General features: G+C 33.6%; 1 protein-coding gene and 1 long non-coding RNA gene across 17 annotated transcripts in view; both read right to left on the bottom strand.

The window, feature by feature from the left end:
- Positions 1 to 862: 862 nt before the first annotated feature.
- On the bottom strand, positions 863 to 3,154 carry LOC110816354 (Putative adipose-regulatory protein (Seipin)). Its single transcript, XM_022044509.2, has 2 exons — positions 2,453 to 3,154; positions 863 to 1,738 (listed from the first exon to the last, which is right to left on the bottom strand). Exons 1-2 carry the CDS (start codon positions 3,095 to 3,097, stop codon positions 1,121 to 1,123), a joined length of 1,263 nt encoding a protein of 420 aa, XP_021900201.1. The 5' UTR covers positions 3,098 to 3,154; the 3' UTR covers positions 863 to 1,120.
- A 1,103-nt stretch (positions 3,155 to 4,257) lies between these two features.
- Positions 4,258 to 16,619, bottom strand: part of LOC110816367 (uncharacterized) — a 42,172-nt gene continuing 29,810 nt past the window's right edge. For 7 of the 16 annotated variants that reach the window (XR_015818992.1, XR_015818993.1, XR_015818995.1 and 4 more), the window contains 5 exons: positions 9,795 to 9,944; positions 9,502 to 9,680; positions 8,520 to 8,735; positions 5,010 to 6,616; positions 4,258 to 4,596 (listed from right to left, as the gene is read on the bottom strand). This is a non-coding gene — a long non-coding RNA (uncharacterized LOC110816367). Of the gene's footprint in view, positions 4,597 to 5,009; positions 6,617 to 7,876; positions 8,324 to 8,514; positions 8,736 to 9,501; positions 9,681 to 9,794; positions 9,945 to 16,619 lie in introns of those variants that run through there. The other 9 variants (XR_015818983.1, XR_015818980.1, XR_015818982.1 and 6 more) reach the window with 5 other exon arrangements.

Here is a 16,619-nt window from a genome sequence, read left to right as displayed (position 1 = left end):
CACTTCCAGTCTCTTTTGTCCCTGCAGGCTGTAGCAAATTGAATTCAACAACAAAGAAAATAGGAAAAGATAGAAGGAAAGTTACATAAATTTTTGTATTGGGAAAGTGAATTCCAAATTTTGAAGTTGATGGAATAAAAAAATTTGCAGAGTTCTGTATTTGAGTACAAAATGGTGAGATCTTGTGAGCTTGAAAGTTGAACTAAATTTAGATTTTTGATGAGTTAAAAGGAGGAAATATTAATAATTGTAAATAATATATTTTCTCGAAATCTTCTGAAAAAGTGATCTTAGATGAAATTTAAAATAAAGAATAATTATAATTTTAAAATAAATTCTATAAAAACACTTTGTTGCATGTATATATATATATATATATATAGCTGTAAGGCCAATGTTTTCTTCGGAAATTATGTTTTTGTATTTTTTTTAATGGTTGTGGGTTGATTTATTTTAAAAGAAAATTTTGCAACTTGTTTTACTACAATCTTTTAACTTGAGTTTTGACTATTAGATACAATAGACGAATTATTTAATTTTATTTACTTACTTATTTTTTACTTCTGTAAAGATTAATCATTTGTCATTTTCCACCAATGAAGTTATATAATTAAGTGTACTTACAGAATATTGGTGTATTATAAAGGTAACCTTCGTTGCATGTGTTATAAATAGATTAAGAAAGTTTGTAAGTAGTGAAATTTATGGAAAAATGGCAGTTGAGTTAATTTGAGAATTAACAATAAGTTTTAGAAAAATTATTCCCCAAACTAAATCCTTCTTCTTAATCTAGAAACAAACACTCAGCCAAATCTGTTGTACCCATATAAGCAACCAGGAAAAAAAAAAATTCTCACGCAAATTACAGTACCATTCAGCTATACAATTATATATATTAATGTACATCCTCTAGTCTCATCTATAGAGATAAACCCAATATCATAAGCTTAATCTCTTATATATAGTTGTTTTGTTACTCAAATTTCATCACATTAACCTTATATAATTTCCCTTTTAATTATATAAAACATCTAATATGGTAGAACAATGTAATCTGCATACGTTAGAACCCCACTTTGCCAGACATACAAAATGACTGGAATTAGAACAAGTTATCCATCTACAAACATACCGATTCAGAGCTGTCTGCTACTTCTTCAACCACCATGCTTGATGCTGCTGATGAAGCAAGAGATTGATCAGGGACACTACTTTTTCGCTCATAATTCATTTTGGTTCCTCTCCATTTTCTTATAAACTCCGAAATCTCACTTTCGTCTCTAACCCTATTGCGTATAGACTTGGATTCCTCGGACGTTATGACTTGCTGAGGTGACGAGAATGGTTTACAAAAGAAAAGGTAAAGAAGTAGAAAAATAATGTAGATATATAGAGATGTCCAGACATATAGTGTCCATTTCCAGTTATGGAGTAATTGTCTTGTCCAAGGTAACTGAGAATTGATGATGATTTGTGCTTCATATAATTGCGGTAGAGATGAAGTTCCAGCTCTTGGAACCATTGTTACTCTAACAGCATTTGTTCTTAGTTTCCCTTCTTTATGCCTCAAAATATGAAGTGTAGTCAACTGGGTTTCGCTCGAAAACCCTAGTAGAAGAGGTATGCCCATGAAAAAGGTTCTTGTGAGTCGGATTGGCAAGCTTCGAAATTTAAGCATACATGGTTGGCTAGACTTTGCTAGCACATCTCCTTTGCTTGATAGTATCTCTGCATTCACCTGGTTCAATACAAAAAACTATTAAATAATAGATTGGACCGATTGTTATAAATGTTCTTCAGCTTTTCACCAATAATAAGAAATACAATATGTGTATGTATTGAGTACAAAGAAAGTACAGAGTCCAGTAAACAAGGTTCAGAAGCAAACAAAAGAATATACGAGCCTTGTACCATTTACAAAGCTTAAGGGTGAACAGAAAAAATGAGTAATAATGATGAAAATGAGATTCTTCACTGGTTCTAATCCTATCTTAAATAATAATAAAAATGACAAAACATACAACCCTTATAGAGATTAATAATATTAACTTAGTAAAAACTGTATTTCCAGCTGTTGATTTAATTTTTAGAATTATAAAAAACTTCTATTTATAAAGAAAATAACATATACAAACAATGGCTTACTCACACCTATCTACTCCTGATTTGTCAAGACACAAGCTTTACAATTCATGACTTAGAGATTCCATAATAAACTAAAGAAAATATAAGATTCCAATGGACTCCTTCTAACTCTGATACTATCTTATGATTCATATACTTCAATTTCCTCTTATATGAAATGTTAGTGGGTATTTCTACTCCAGATGCTATTTGCCATAAAATTTTGAAACGTAATAACTTGGAATTAAAAGAATAATTAGTAGAATCTATTATTACTTACAAGATAAAAAGAGTGGCAATTCATTCAAATGTAGTGAATAATTAGTACCTGAAACATTCCAACCTGTCTGTTAAAATCAGATTCCGGCATCAAAAGCAGCATAGAAACATGAATGGTATGTCCAACAGGTACCCCATTAATTGATCTCTTCCCATATAAATCATGACTGAAAGAGAAAACAGCCATTGGATTAGCTTCTCCATAATTAAACCAAACTTTATCTCTCACAAACACAGGTTCTTGAACCAGCAAAACCCTAACCAACCCTACACCCACCATTGTTGCCAAAACCACCAAGCCCACCAATACACTACACATCTTCACTGCCCCAACACACCCATATACTATTTTCTTCAAAACCATGCTGCTGGTACGTGTCAGCTTACTGGGTGCTCTGTAAACCGCCATTTTCAGACTGTTTGTCGTCTCCTCTGCCTCCCGGTAAGATGCCCATGCAAGAGAGAGAAGGAAGAAGATGGGGGAGAGGAGAGAGAGTAGGCAGTTGTGAAGGAGATCTGATTGAAAACAAATCATTTTTATTAGCCAATCGGACGGTTTTGGTAGCACCAGAAACTTTTCTTCTTCTTCTTCTTCTTCTTCATAGTCGTCCGCCATGAGAGATCTGAAGGGTAACTTGGGCTGGGACTTGAGAGAGATAAACATGGATTTGATTTTTCCAAGCTTTAGTTGCATGCCGCTGGTGTAACGTGTTGGATTAGATGATTACAGAGTTGACAGGTGTTACCTGAATCAACAAGACATTTGTTTGCTCTCTGTACGTATATAGAATCCCCCTTTGCCAAGCAGGGCACAAAATTAATCAGATGAAGTTGTTCTTAGAGGCCCATTAATTTGTTTGCCCTCTGTAAATTCATGAGATTACTTATCTTGAAAATTCTATTATAAGAATTGGAAAATGCTTTGCATTGTAATTACCACTCAATCCTAATATATATAAACAGCATGACATGATGTTATCAATTTAAGGATTAATTAAGATAGTTTCTTTAATTAACCATTAATATTATACCATTCAAGAAATTATGTTTGAATTGTACTTATTTCCAGAAAATAAAATAACATATTACCTCAACAATCTATTAATTTGCAAATATGTATGATTGTATTTATGAGTGTGTTCTAAAAAATTTTAAGATTAAAACTTGTGTTAAAATTATCCATAAAGGGTATCGATTGAAAAACAAATGGTTGGCCTGGTTCATGATCTTCAAAACTTTTGGTTTAGATTGAAAATTAAATAAACATTTTGACTTTGAATTTGCACTTCTATAAAAATTCAAATGACACGCACATAAATCAAATTCAGTTCATGTACAGATTCGATCTCCCCAATCACTTTCAGCTTCAATCTCACTATCTATTATGGAATCAACAAGCTAACTAATCAGAATGCTGAGGTAAAATTTTCCAGCCGAGTTAACAGAATGAAATTTTCAGACCTGCATCAACACTCGAGAAGAAGATGTAATTAAACTTTACAACACAAAAAGGATATATATATATGTGTGCGTGTAGAGACAGAGAGAGATAAGGCTTATACATGGGGGGGGTGGGTGGGGGGTTGGGGAAGTACTCTTCTATATCCCTCCAAGGTTAAATAAATCTAATTACTACAATATATATATATATATATATATATAAGCAGCAGATGCAGCATAACAGGAGATTTTTAATAAATTTATGTTAAAAAAGAGTCTCATCTGAGCAAACACAAATAGATCGAGAAGTGCGGAAAGAATTTTTTGTATAGAACTCCATGGGACAAAATGTTTTCTCACTCCATCGAAGAACTCAAAAAAAATTCTCTTTCCTCCTGTCAATGACTCAAAAGATAAATGTACAAAGAAATATATGCTTAAAATTACAAATGTTACAACCACAATACAGATGATAAGATAAAACATATACCCATAGATGTTGAGGCATTGAAAGTAAATAAAAAATGATTACTCCACAAAACTCGAGAAAAAAGTACACTATTTCGGGCATTTGATTAAGAATAGGTCACTTTGCCCCTCAGCTGGCTAAGTGGCTGGGAGAGTTGTTAAACATATTGTACCACATATAAGCTCTTGAAAGCACCACTTCGCGTTCCTTGTGAGTCCAGTTTTGAGTCAGAAGGTGTTGCAAGAATATCACAATTTCTTGGAAATCAAGCTTCTGAATTTTATCTGACCATTGAAAAGAAAAACATGAAAAGAGGAACTGTTTCGCGGTTAATGCCTTTTGTATTCTCTTTTGGGTGGAACTTTTCATGTTTGGTTTTCTTTTAAATAAAGATTCTGCTTATCTAGAACCTAATTATTTGTAAGGACAAAAAGAGAAAGAAAAGTAAATCCTTTCTCAGATTCTCTACTTAAAAATATTTGTTAGGGAAAGAAATATAGAGCAGGAACAAGCATAGGATTTTAAGGAACATAAATTGACAACTCTTACAAAGTTTTATGACAAGTAGCATTCAATTTATTGAAAAAGAAAAGCGTCGAACATGGTTCATTTCATTCTATTTAAGCATGAAAGAATATCAACCCAAACAACTTAATACTTAGTATCAAAGTGCTACGGAAATGAGGATGTCTCTTACCGTTAGAAGAAAACTAACAAAGATGTACACGAGGAAATCTGGCAATGCATCTCCTTCGGCAAGATAAGTGTCCCATAGACGTGTAACGCGATGGAAAGGAATCTAATAGAGCAAAACATATAATCAGTTTCTAACCTTAAAATTGAAAATTGTGGATGACAAAACATTGTACAGGGACTTCCAGAGTATAGATCTAAACCTCACAAATCAAAAGACAATTAAACCAGCGAAAAGCAAACTGAAGAAATTCAAGCCCTTGCTCATCCATATGTTTTGAAACAGGCTCCAGACCAATATAGAAAAACATAGTGATCAACCAGTTCAAAATAAAACAAAAAAGCAAAAGCAAAGATGAGTTATGAATAGAACTGACATGCATAAAGTCACGTGGCATTTTATATTTTCTATCAGAAAAAGAGGTAATATGGCATTTTGACAAATCAGATGTCAAATGGGTAGTTTAAAAATAAAACAAAAGTACTTTTCAAAGATATAAAATTTTCCATCCTAGTTGTACCTCAATAAAGTACTTCAATAAACTCAATGAAAACATCAATAGAAAGACTAGCAAATATAAGTACTTACAAATATTCTCATAGAAAGACTAGCAGATTGTTCATCATGATATGAAACTAAAAACATCAAGAACCAGACCTGGGAATTTAGCCTATTTGTAGTCATTCAGCTTTTACATGGAGGGAGCTGGGTTCAAGCCCAGTCTTGGACATTACTGAAGCTAAAATGAATCAAGAATTAGTACCTGAGCCAAAGGACTACAAGAGAGGCTTGTACGAACAAAGCCATGTGTTGCACCGGGATATCTCTTAGGGCTAAATAGGTCAAATTATTGCAATATTGGGAAATCATTTCAAATATTTTTTAATATTGTTTGTGGTCATGTTAAAGAATATACTTCAAATACTTTCTATGGGTTATGAGAAAGTCGCAGTTGTTTTAGACAACATAAAATCAAATAATCTTCCAGTGAGGGATACGTCCCCTTAATTATTCAAAATTAGAAGTACCATGAAACATCAGCTTGCTCAAATAGCAATCAGTAAGTGCTGCTAGGAGAAGCAAATTTCCCCTAAATTCCCCCCATGCCCAAGCGACAGAAAATCATAGGCCTGGACTGTGCACCCAGCTAGGATAAATTGTTGTCAGAAAAGCAAAATTCAAACCAGCATCATCAGTCGATTAACTTGTTCCCTCAATATAGTGAGAATAAGTAGAGCCCTGAAGATGTTCATGCAGAACTTGTGTTCGAGAAACTTGCCATCACTATTAATTACTTCAGAAAAGAGCTTTGAGAATGATACTAAAAAATTTTGGATTCCAAGAAAAAAGTCAAAAGTTTGTCAAGAATGAATATTGATAAAAGGTGGAAAAAACAAAAAAAAAAATAAAAGACCCATTTACCATCAATGCATCTAACCAATTCTTTCAGCCTAAACACAAGTCTTTGGTTCCTGGTTGAGAAAAGGTGTAATGATCTTGCATGCCATCAAGGAGTTTTGAGAAGCACCAATAGCAATCAGCTTCTACATCAGAGATTTCTCTGGAGAGAGATCAGCCATTGACCAGCTATCCACACTGCTTCTTATTTTCTGACAAGAAAACAATGAAAAAGGTGTAACAAGGATGTCGAATGGCCCTCAAAATTTTTTTGAAAGAAAATTACATATGAACAATGAGTGAGATAGCACAATGCAACACTCAAGCATGAATATTCACGGCAAGCCAAATCTTGAATAGCATATCATTTTTGTTATATTGTAATAGTGAATGTTTAATCTATACAAAGAAAATTATCTAGATTGGAAAATTGTTGGGGGAAAACTAAAGAATCTCTTGAAGCCAATGTTTATCACGGTCCACTATGTAGGAAGGGGGGGGGGGGGGGGGGGGGAGAGAGAGAGAAAATAGGCAACTAAACTTTAAGAATTTGAAACTGCATTAAAAAAGAATTTCACAGTGCTATCCGATAAAAAATCTTCAAGTAGTCAATGGAGTTTGGAAGTGTCAAAATATGCAAGTTTTTAACCTCAATAACTTTGAAAAAGTTACTTCCGGTTTTTCACTGCAACAAGTTAAGATCCACCTATACTTCCTTCAAAACTTATCCAGTCAAATCCAATTTGCCTTTGGATTCTAACAACTGATGTAAAAAGTGCAAGAAGAAAAGCTATCTAAAAGTGGCAACTATACCAGTGTACCTTTGTAATTTATGTTACTACCCACTGGAAGTCCAAGCTAAAAGTAACTTGAACACGTGAAATCAAACAATTTCTTAACAGGACCATCACGCAGTAGAAGTAGCCCAGAGCAAGAAGATTCTAGAATGAGCATAATTCAATATTTAAACATATTATGCATTTATAATTTTTGAAGTATTATTAAGGATATTTAACTTATTTAAGAATTAATAACTATTGATTGATTATTGAGATCCGAGTTGTCCAGTATTGTTTCTCTGTAATTTTCTTTCAAGTATTGTGTCCCGGCTCTCTCCACCCTAAATCAGAAAGCCCAACAAATAACTTTGATAACCAATAAGAGAACGAATTATATGGACTTTGACATCAACTAAGAAACCTCCAAGTACACTACAGATGACAACACCATCAGGATGCGGAGGCAAACTGATGAATATGCATGCTAAAGCACAGAGAATGTACCACAATACTGCCCTAATAATTTATCCCTAACTGTTTACTACGAACCAAAAAACCTTAGCCATGTTGCCAGTTTTCCACTTCTAAACCCACACCTTTAAATCTCTGAATCTACAGAGGTAACTTTCATTTCAATTCTAGAAAGTCAGAGATATAGTAAGTACTGAATAGAAGCGTTATCAAGCCCCTTACTTGCATGCTCTCTTAACTTGAGCCAAAAAGAAATCCAATAAGAAAAAATATTAGAGTCTAGGAGCAAGCAGTCTGGATGGATTTTGGAGATTGTGATGCAGAAAGTCCAGCTGAATCAAGCAAGAGATTTCTTTCACGAGTCTTGAAGTTTATTTCTTTTTTCATAAAAAGAAAAGGCTAATGTGTGGGTTGTCCCTTTCTCTTCTGGATTGTTTCATGAGTCCGAATCTAAATGGAGAGGAGATGAGAACAGAACCAAAACAGTAAGTCGTGGTACTCTGTTTAGGGGATTGTGGATTTTTGGCTCAAATGGAACAACAGGATTTTTGAGGATTGTTTCATGAGTCCCGAATCTAAATGGAGCAGATGAAATTTCTGGCCTCCTTATCGGCTAAGATCACTAACCTTACTGATATATCCATTTCTACGTTATATAGGAACTTGGGGAGGGGGGGTGGGGGGGTGGGGTGGGGTTAATAGCCTGATATTTATCGGATTTTGCGGAAACTACATTTTGGCGTTCTTGTAATAGAAGGCTCTAAGAGACTCTTATCCTCTTACATTGTACTTTATCTATTCTCGTACTTAATAATATTTCTTTTTTATCCAAAAAGAAAGCTTAAAGGATAGAATAGTACCAAACCTTGTATAGAGAATACACTCCAAAGATTTCTGAACTTGCACTTGCTGAAAGAAACAGATATCTGGCACACTTCTTGGACAATCAACGATAATCCAACATGCACAGCAACGCGACTTTCATGAATGAGGCAGAAGATATTAAATACATAATTTGATAGCAGAACAACAACTGACGAAGCATGTTTATTTCATCATCTGAATTAGGTGGTGCATATCCCTGTTGTCAGTTCATAATTAAATTTCAAGCAACAAACAATATTTAATACATATATAGGAATAACAAACCAGATTAGGTAACGAGTATTTTGATCAGTAAAGAGTACTCTAAATAATGAACTGTTCAGTTTCAAATCAAATGGTAGGGGTACCAAAATTACAACAGGGACAGCAATCCTACTTCTCAATACATGTTTTCAAAGTTCAAGCAGTGAACACAGTAATAAAAGTTCCCCAAAATAAATAAAGTGCAGATTGATATTGTAGTGTCTGCATAATCTTTCACAGATGCATCTTACAACAATCATAACCAGTAGATGCCAATCAATTTAAAAGTTTAAGATCATCGTGCATCCTAAAGATAAAACCAACAGAAGAGTATTAATCACACTAAGAGAAGCTGCCAGACATCAGGGCAAATATATGGTGGTATACCACTCCATGCTAACTCACGTCAATTCTCTGCACAAGTTGGGAATAGAGAGGAGGGAGGAAAAAACAAATAACACTCATACAGTTCAATTTACATAATAACTGTGAACCAATAAGCTAATTTATCAAGAGGTCCACTAAGACAAAAGGAGTTGTTAATGGATCAGCATGTTGTCTGCTAAATGATTGATGTTAACAAGAACTAAAAGCAGTTCTCTAGGAAGTCTAACACGTCCTAACTCCTATCTTATCTTCATATTCAACATTCAAAAAATAAAAATAGCAACTAAATGTTGAGAATAAATGAGTATATAAATAGTAAACAGATGCAATACCTAACATTACTGTGGTTGCTGATAGCTTTGTGAACTTCACTATTCTTGTCGAATCAGTCGCACTAGCACCCATTGCAGTTTTTGGGACTTGTTTGGCTGTATTTTTGACATTAAAGATGGCAATCTCATCTTATTAAAAGGTGTTTTATTACTTTCTTGATATCACTCTGTCCTTCTGCCTATATAAGCGTCAAAATCCAAACTCATTAAAATTTCTTATTTTAGAAATCTAACATATTAGATGTTATTAGTAAACAGAAAGTAGAGAAAAAATAAAAAATATACAGTATTACATCCAAAAACTTATCCATGTGATCACTTCTGCCAGTGTCGTTCTCTGATAAGCTCCTTTGATAAGTAGGTGATCTTATGCCGGAGAACTCTGGAAATCTGATCTCCTTGTCAGTAATACTTTACCAGGAATACTGCAGCCTTTAAGTAACCTTCACAGTACACGTCAACATATAAGAAGTCTTACTCCAAGAAAAAAAATTAACAGTTAAAACATGGATATTAAGCAGATTGGAAGCATAAATAAACTCTAGTATAGCTATGTAAGTCATCAGAAAAATGATCATCCACATAAAATAAGCTTTTCTAGAAAACTAGAATGCTTTTCATTGCAAAGCCTGCAACTAAACTACGAAGCATAAAGAGTATAAAGTGAAATAAAGCTAAAACTAAAACATCCATAGCAAATGCAAAGATTTCCATCCAAAGATACTTTAGAGATTGTAGGTGGGGATGAAAGAGAGAGAGAGAGACAATGTTTTTATTCAGTTTATTGCAAATTCTTCAAAATTAAATTACTACGTAGAAAAGAAGAAAAATTGCAAGTAGCATGAAAAATTAGAAGGCCCTGTAAGATGGTTATTTTAAGCTCTGTCCCTGAGACTCCTCTCTAAGGCTCTGTTCCTGCATGCTTGTGTATATATACACACAATAGAATGGGTAAAAAGGTGTAAAGTTACAAACCATGATCATGTAATCTACTAGATGTAAGATAGACAAATACATTTATCATATGCCAATACAAACCAAGGTTAAAATTTGTCTTGCAACTTACGCCTGTCCAGTTACCTTGAAAGCAAATCTAAATATGAGTAAATATTACACAAATAAAAGGTTAAGTTTTTAGGTTTCCTTTTGATATTTTGCCCTACTATTTCTGCTGCATTCAAACTTTTCTCATGACGCGTACCGATGCACACTTCAGCCTTGCCCAAGGCATACCACAAATACACTTTCAACAGTTTTTAACCCCATCTTTTTCACAACAATCTCAGTTATACTCAAAACAACTCTATTATGATGTTTCAAGAATTGAATTGTAATTATGAAAATCTTATAGGATTTTTATCTTTTTTTTTCCATCTTTTCACACCATGAATACCTTTGATTATGTACCTTAACATTGTCTTTGAAGATTTTTAAAGAAAAGTAAATTACTAATTTTATTTATTTTGTTTTGTGTTTACATTTACGAGATATATATAGAATAGTTATTTTTATTCTAGGTAGATTCTAATTATAGGATATAACTTTACTATTAGAACTCTAATTAATAAAATATCCTATTTGGTATAGTATTCTACTTAGCATAAAATCCTAATCAATACTCTCTCTCTAACAATATCACACATGCTCAACTTACAAATCAGGTTCTGAAAAGATTTACTGCATAATTCTTTAGTGAAAATATCAGTCACCTGAGTGTCAGAAGATACATGATATAAGCATAGAGAGCCACCAACCACCTTCTCTTTTATGAAGTGTCGATCAATTTCAATATGTTTTATTTCCTACCATATTGAACTAAATTATGAGTAATGTTAATTTCTGCTTTATTGTCACAAAATAGGAATAATCTCTCCTCTTTAAGTAGTTTTTATTCCCTCATTAACTTTTGCAACCATAATAATTCACATATTTCTTGAAACATTACTCTATATTCTGCCTCAGCACTAGAGCGGGCAACCACACTTTACTTCTTACTTTTTCATATGACCAAGTTGCCTCCCACAAGTGTGCAGTAACCTATAATTGATCTTCTATCATCTAAGAACCCAACCCAATCGGCATCTGTAAATACTTCTATTTTGAGGTGACCATAATTAGAAAAGAACAGATATTTTCCTAGTGCAGACTTCAGATATCGTAATATGCGGAAGACAATATGTAAATAAGTCTCATGAGGATCATGCATGTACTGGCTCACTAGACTACTGCATATGTTATATCAGGTCTGATATGTGAGAGATAAATGAGTCGTCCAACTAGTCTCTAATATCTTTCCAAATCAACTGACGTACCACTACCTGTTTGTAATTTGTGGCTGCTCTCAATAGGTGATTCTGTCGGTTTGCAACCCATTGTATCAATCTCTTCTAATAAGTTTAGGATATACTTTTTTTGAGAAATAAAAATCCTTTTATTGGTCCTGTCAACTTCAATTCCCAAAAAATATTGTAATTTTCCTAAATCTTTTATTTCAAACTCTTAAACAAGAAGTTCTTTCAATCGAGCCATCTCTTCTGTGTCATCTCCAGTTATCACAATATCATCCACATAAATAATGAAAAAAGTGACCTCACCCTCACGATATTTGATAAATAGTGTATGATTAACATTACTTTGTTGATATCCAAAAGAGATTATAATTCTTTTAAACCGTTCAAACCGTGCTCCTGGAGATTACTTCAATCCGTATAAGGCCTTTCTTTAATTGACAAAACTTTTCTTGCTTCTTCTCATCTTCAAATCCAGGTTTAATTTCCATGTACGCCTCTTCCTTTAAGTTTCCATAGAGGAATGCATTTTTTACATCAAACTGCTGTAGATCCCAATCAAGGTTAGCCGCACAAAACAAAAATATATTAATTGTGTTCATATTCGCAACAGGTACAAAAGTCTCCTGATAGTCAATTCCATAACTCTGAGTAAATTCTTTAGCCACCAATTTAGATTTGTACATTTCGATCGATCTGTCTACTTTGTGTCTTACGGTAAATATCCATTTGCAACCAACTATCTTCTTTACTTGTGGAGGTAAACAAGCTTCCATGTTTCATTTATTGTCAATGCTCTCATTTATTCAATCATGATTTCACAGGGAATGAAGATAGTTGGTTGCAAATGGATATTCATCGTAACTTCCACTTGGGATCTCCTAGAGCTTCTCTCTAATTCTGTGAAATAGACACAAACGAAACATATAAGATAAAAACTCTATAGGCGAGAGATAGAGAGTCATAGGAAACAAATTTAGATATAGGATGCTTAGTGCAAGTTCTCATTTCCTTTCTAATAATAATAGGTTTATCTGATAAATCACAAGATAAAGATAACTCACCAGTATCTTCTGAAACTAGAGAAAATTCTTGATCTGAAACAGACTGCATGATGACTTTTTCAAAGTTCCCTCTATTTGAATACCTTTTCAAGTCTGCTTTATCCAAACGTTCAATATTATCGTCTTGAGTAAGACCTTCTGCAAAAAAATTCTCTACCTGAATATGACTCTCAATTGTTACCTAGTTAGGTATCACTTCTTCCTTCTCACTCTCCCCCCTGAAGAGGTGTTGGGTTTGATTTAAAATAAAACTCGTTTTTCCTAAAGGTAACATCCATAGTTACAAATTATTTTCTAGATGGTGGATGATAACACTTGTATTATTTTTGGGTAGAAGAATATTCAATAAATACACACTTAAGAGTTTTAGGTATAGAGCTTACCCACATTTCTACCATGAACAAAGTACACACATCCAAACATTTTTGGGGGAACAATGTAGGAATTTTTTTCTTACAAAACCTCCATAGGACTTTTAAAATCCAAGATCCGCAAATGTATTTTATTGATAAGATAGACAACTGAGAGAATTGCATCTTCTCAGTAACTCTTTGGTACATTAATTGTGAACATTAGTGATCGAGTTATCTCCAGTATGTGTCTGTTTTTCCTTTCAGTAACCCCAATTTGTTCATTGATGTAGATAACTTGTCTGATAAATTATCCCATTTGATTCCAAGTAGGCACGGAACCCACTATTCATATATTCTGTATTATTTTCAGTTATCAAAATCTTAATTTTAGCACCAAATTGTTGACATATCATTTCATGAAATAATTAAAAATATGAAAATACATCATCTTTTGCTTTTAACAGATAAGTCCATGTTAGTCTAGTACAACAATCAATAATAGTAACAAACCATCTATGATAAAAAATAAAGGTATTCTGAGTAAGTCCCCACACATCAGAGTGAATAATCATAAAATGATCAATACTTCTATTATTACTTAAATAATAAGAACTCCTCTTATATTTAAGAAATTCGCATGCATCACAAAATAATAATAGAATATAATTTTTCTAAAACAAAAAAGGAAGGATGTCCCAATTATTGGTGCCATTGTAGTATCTTCATATTGACTTCTTTATTCCCAATGATTGCTTGTTTTCTAATTAAGTTTTGGTGTCTACTCAAGACATATAAGTCATCTTTCAGTCTACTAGTGCTAATTCTCTTTCCGATTTGAAGATTCTGAAAGATATAATAACCAGGAAAAAATTCAATTTTACAGTTTAGATATCTAGTTATGACATTAATAGATAAAAAATTGTCAAAAAAACTAGGCACATATAAAACTGAAGACAGTGTAATAGCAGAAGTACAATTAATAGAACCTATTTCTGAAACGGGAGTGTATGACCCATCTGCTAGACGGACATTATCCTTTTTAGTATAAGAAAAATAAGTTAAGAATTTTTTAGAAGAACCTGCCACGTGTCCGTTTGCTCTAGAATTTATGAAGAGAATAAAGGAAGTAGTTTCTATGAAAAGAGGAGAATTCCTCTGATTTTCCTTTTTAATTTCATGGGCACAAATGTACTATTATATAGGCGTTTGACCAAGACAAAAATGGTTAAAAAGGTGCTAACAAAAGGCTAAAAAATTAGTGGAGAGAATACCCAGCTGTCCTAACAATGTCATTTGTCCTAACAACTTGAGAAAAAACTAAGTTATCCCTAGTATAAGTATACATGTATATATACATTCTTACATATGTACATTCTATACTCCCCTTCAATCTAGGTTACGTAAATGTTAAGTAACCTTATATTGGATACAAGATTATTGAATTTCCTTTTTGGTAGAGCTTTGGTGAGTATGTCTGCAGTTTGTTGACTTGTCGGGATGTATAAAAGTGATACGTCCTGACTTTGAAGTTTCTCTCTAATGAAGTGAGGATCAATCTCAACATATTTAGTTCTGTCATGGTGCACAGGATTCTTGACTATGCTAATAGTTGATTGATTGTCACACCAGATCCTCATTGCAGTCGGAGCAGAAAATCTTAATTCAAGTAGGATCTTTTTAAGCCATACTCCTTCACACATGCCATGTGCAAGTGATTGTAATTCAGATTCAGCGTTGCTCCTTGATACAACAGATTATTTCTTGCTATGCCAAGTGACTAAATTAATCCAAACATAAGAACAATAACCAGATGTGGATCTCTTATCTATCACAGATTCAGCCCAATTAGCATCAGTGTAGATCTCAATATCTCTGACCATAGTTTTTTGAAAGAATAATCCCTGCCTAGGTATCATTTTTAGATACCTCAGAATACGATAAACAACACTCATGTGTTCTTCAATAGGTTGAGACATGAACTGACTCACAGTGCTAACAGTGAAGCTGATGTCAGGTCTTGTGTGAGCCAAGTAGATAAATTTGCTTACAAGTCTTTGATACTTCTCTTTATCAACAGGTTTACTGTCACTTTTGTAACCAAGTTTAGCATTTGTTTACATAGGAGTCTTTGCAGGTTTACAACCAAGCATACCTGTCTCATCCAGGAGATCTAAGATGTACTTCTGCTGAGATGTAGAAATTCTCTTCTTGAATCTGACAACTTCCATTCTAGGAAAATACTTGAGTACCCCAAGGTCTTTGATTTCAAATTTTCTAGCTAAAAAGTCTTTCAATTTATGAATTTCGTCACTATGATCAGCTGTTTGGATAATATCATCCACATATACAATTAGCTCTCTTTCCTGTGGTACAATGCTTGACAAACAAAGTGTGATCGAACTGACATTATTCATATCTCATATATTTCACCCTGGTGAATCTATCAAACCATGGTCTTGGAGACTGTTTGAGATCATATAGTGCATTTTTTAGTTTGCACACCTTTTGGGAATTCATTTCAAGTCCAGGTGAGACTTCCATATACACTTGTTCCTTTAGATCACCATTAAGGAAAGCATTTTTCACATTAAGTCGGTAGAGAGGCCAATCAAGATTAGATACCAAAGAGAATAATACCTGAATTGTCTTGTACTTGGCAACAGGAGCAAATGTCTCCTGATAGTCGATTTCATATGATTGGATAAACCCTTTAGTGAAAAGTTGTGTTTTTCGCTACCATTAGGATTGTACTTAGTGGTGAAGATCCACTTGCATCCTACAGGAGCCTTCCCTGGAGGTAGATCAGATAACTCCCATGTCCTATTTTTCTCAAGGACTGAACTTTCTTATTGGATAGCAGCATTCCATATAGGAATCTTGAGAGCTTCATGAACTGTTCTTGGTTCAGGAAGAGTACTGTCAAACTTACTCACAAGTGCATGTTACTTTGAAGACAGTTTGCCATAAAAGACATAATCCTGTACGGGATGCATAGTATAAGAACGAACACCATTTCGTAAAATAATAGGTAAATCAATATCATCAGTTGAATCAAAGATCTCATTACTTGTGTTATTCTGAGTGCTTGGTTCAAGAGTTGAGTCATAACAGTGTATAGTTGGCTTAGGTACTTTATCTCTACCTTAAGTTTTGTTCCTCCTGATATAGACATATATATAGCTTACTAACTGCAGGTAATGTGCTATCACTCTCTGTGGTAGCTTCAGGTTCTTTGGTGGTTTTATGGACAGGTTCTTTTTCTGGAGTTTTCAATGGAGTCTGTAGTAGAGATATGTTCACATCCCACAATTGATATTGTTAAGTTCTAAATGTCTCCATCTAAATATTAAGAGTGGGATAAAATGGTCGGTTTTCAAAGAAAATGACATCCATAGTGTTATAAAATTGGTAGG

The sequence above is a fragment of the Carica papaya genome, chromosome 1, assembly GCF_054855325.1.
Source record: "Carica papaya isolate Zhongbai chromosome 1, ASM5485532v1, whole genome shotgun sequence".
Lineage (NCBI taxonomy): Eukaryota > Viridiplantae > Streptophyta > Magnoliopsida > Brassicales > Caricaceae > Carica > Carica papaya.
The sequence above is the reverse complement of the archived record's forward strand: the minus strand, read 5'-3'. Positions and strand labels throughout refer to the sequence as shown.

What these genes read in the sequence shown, in the direction of transcription:
- LOC110816354 (XM_022044509.2), bottom strand. Translation starts at nt 3,097, where the DNA reads ATGCAACTAAAGCTTGGAAAAATCAAATCCATGTTTATCTCTCTCAAG. An exon ending in GACAGGTTGGAATGTTTCAG is followed by an intron (nt 1,739 to 2,452) that starts GTACTAATTATT and finishes GTATTGAACCAG; the next exon opens with GTGAATGCAGAGATACTATC.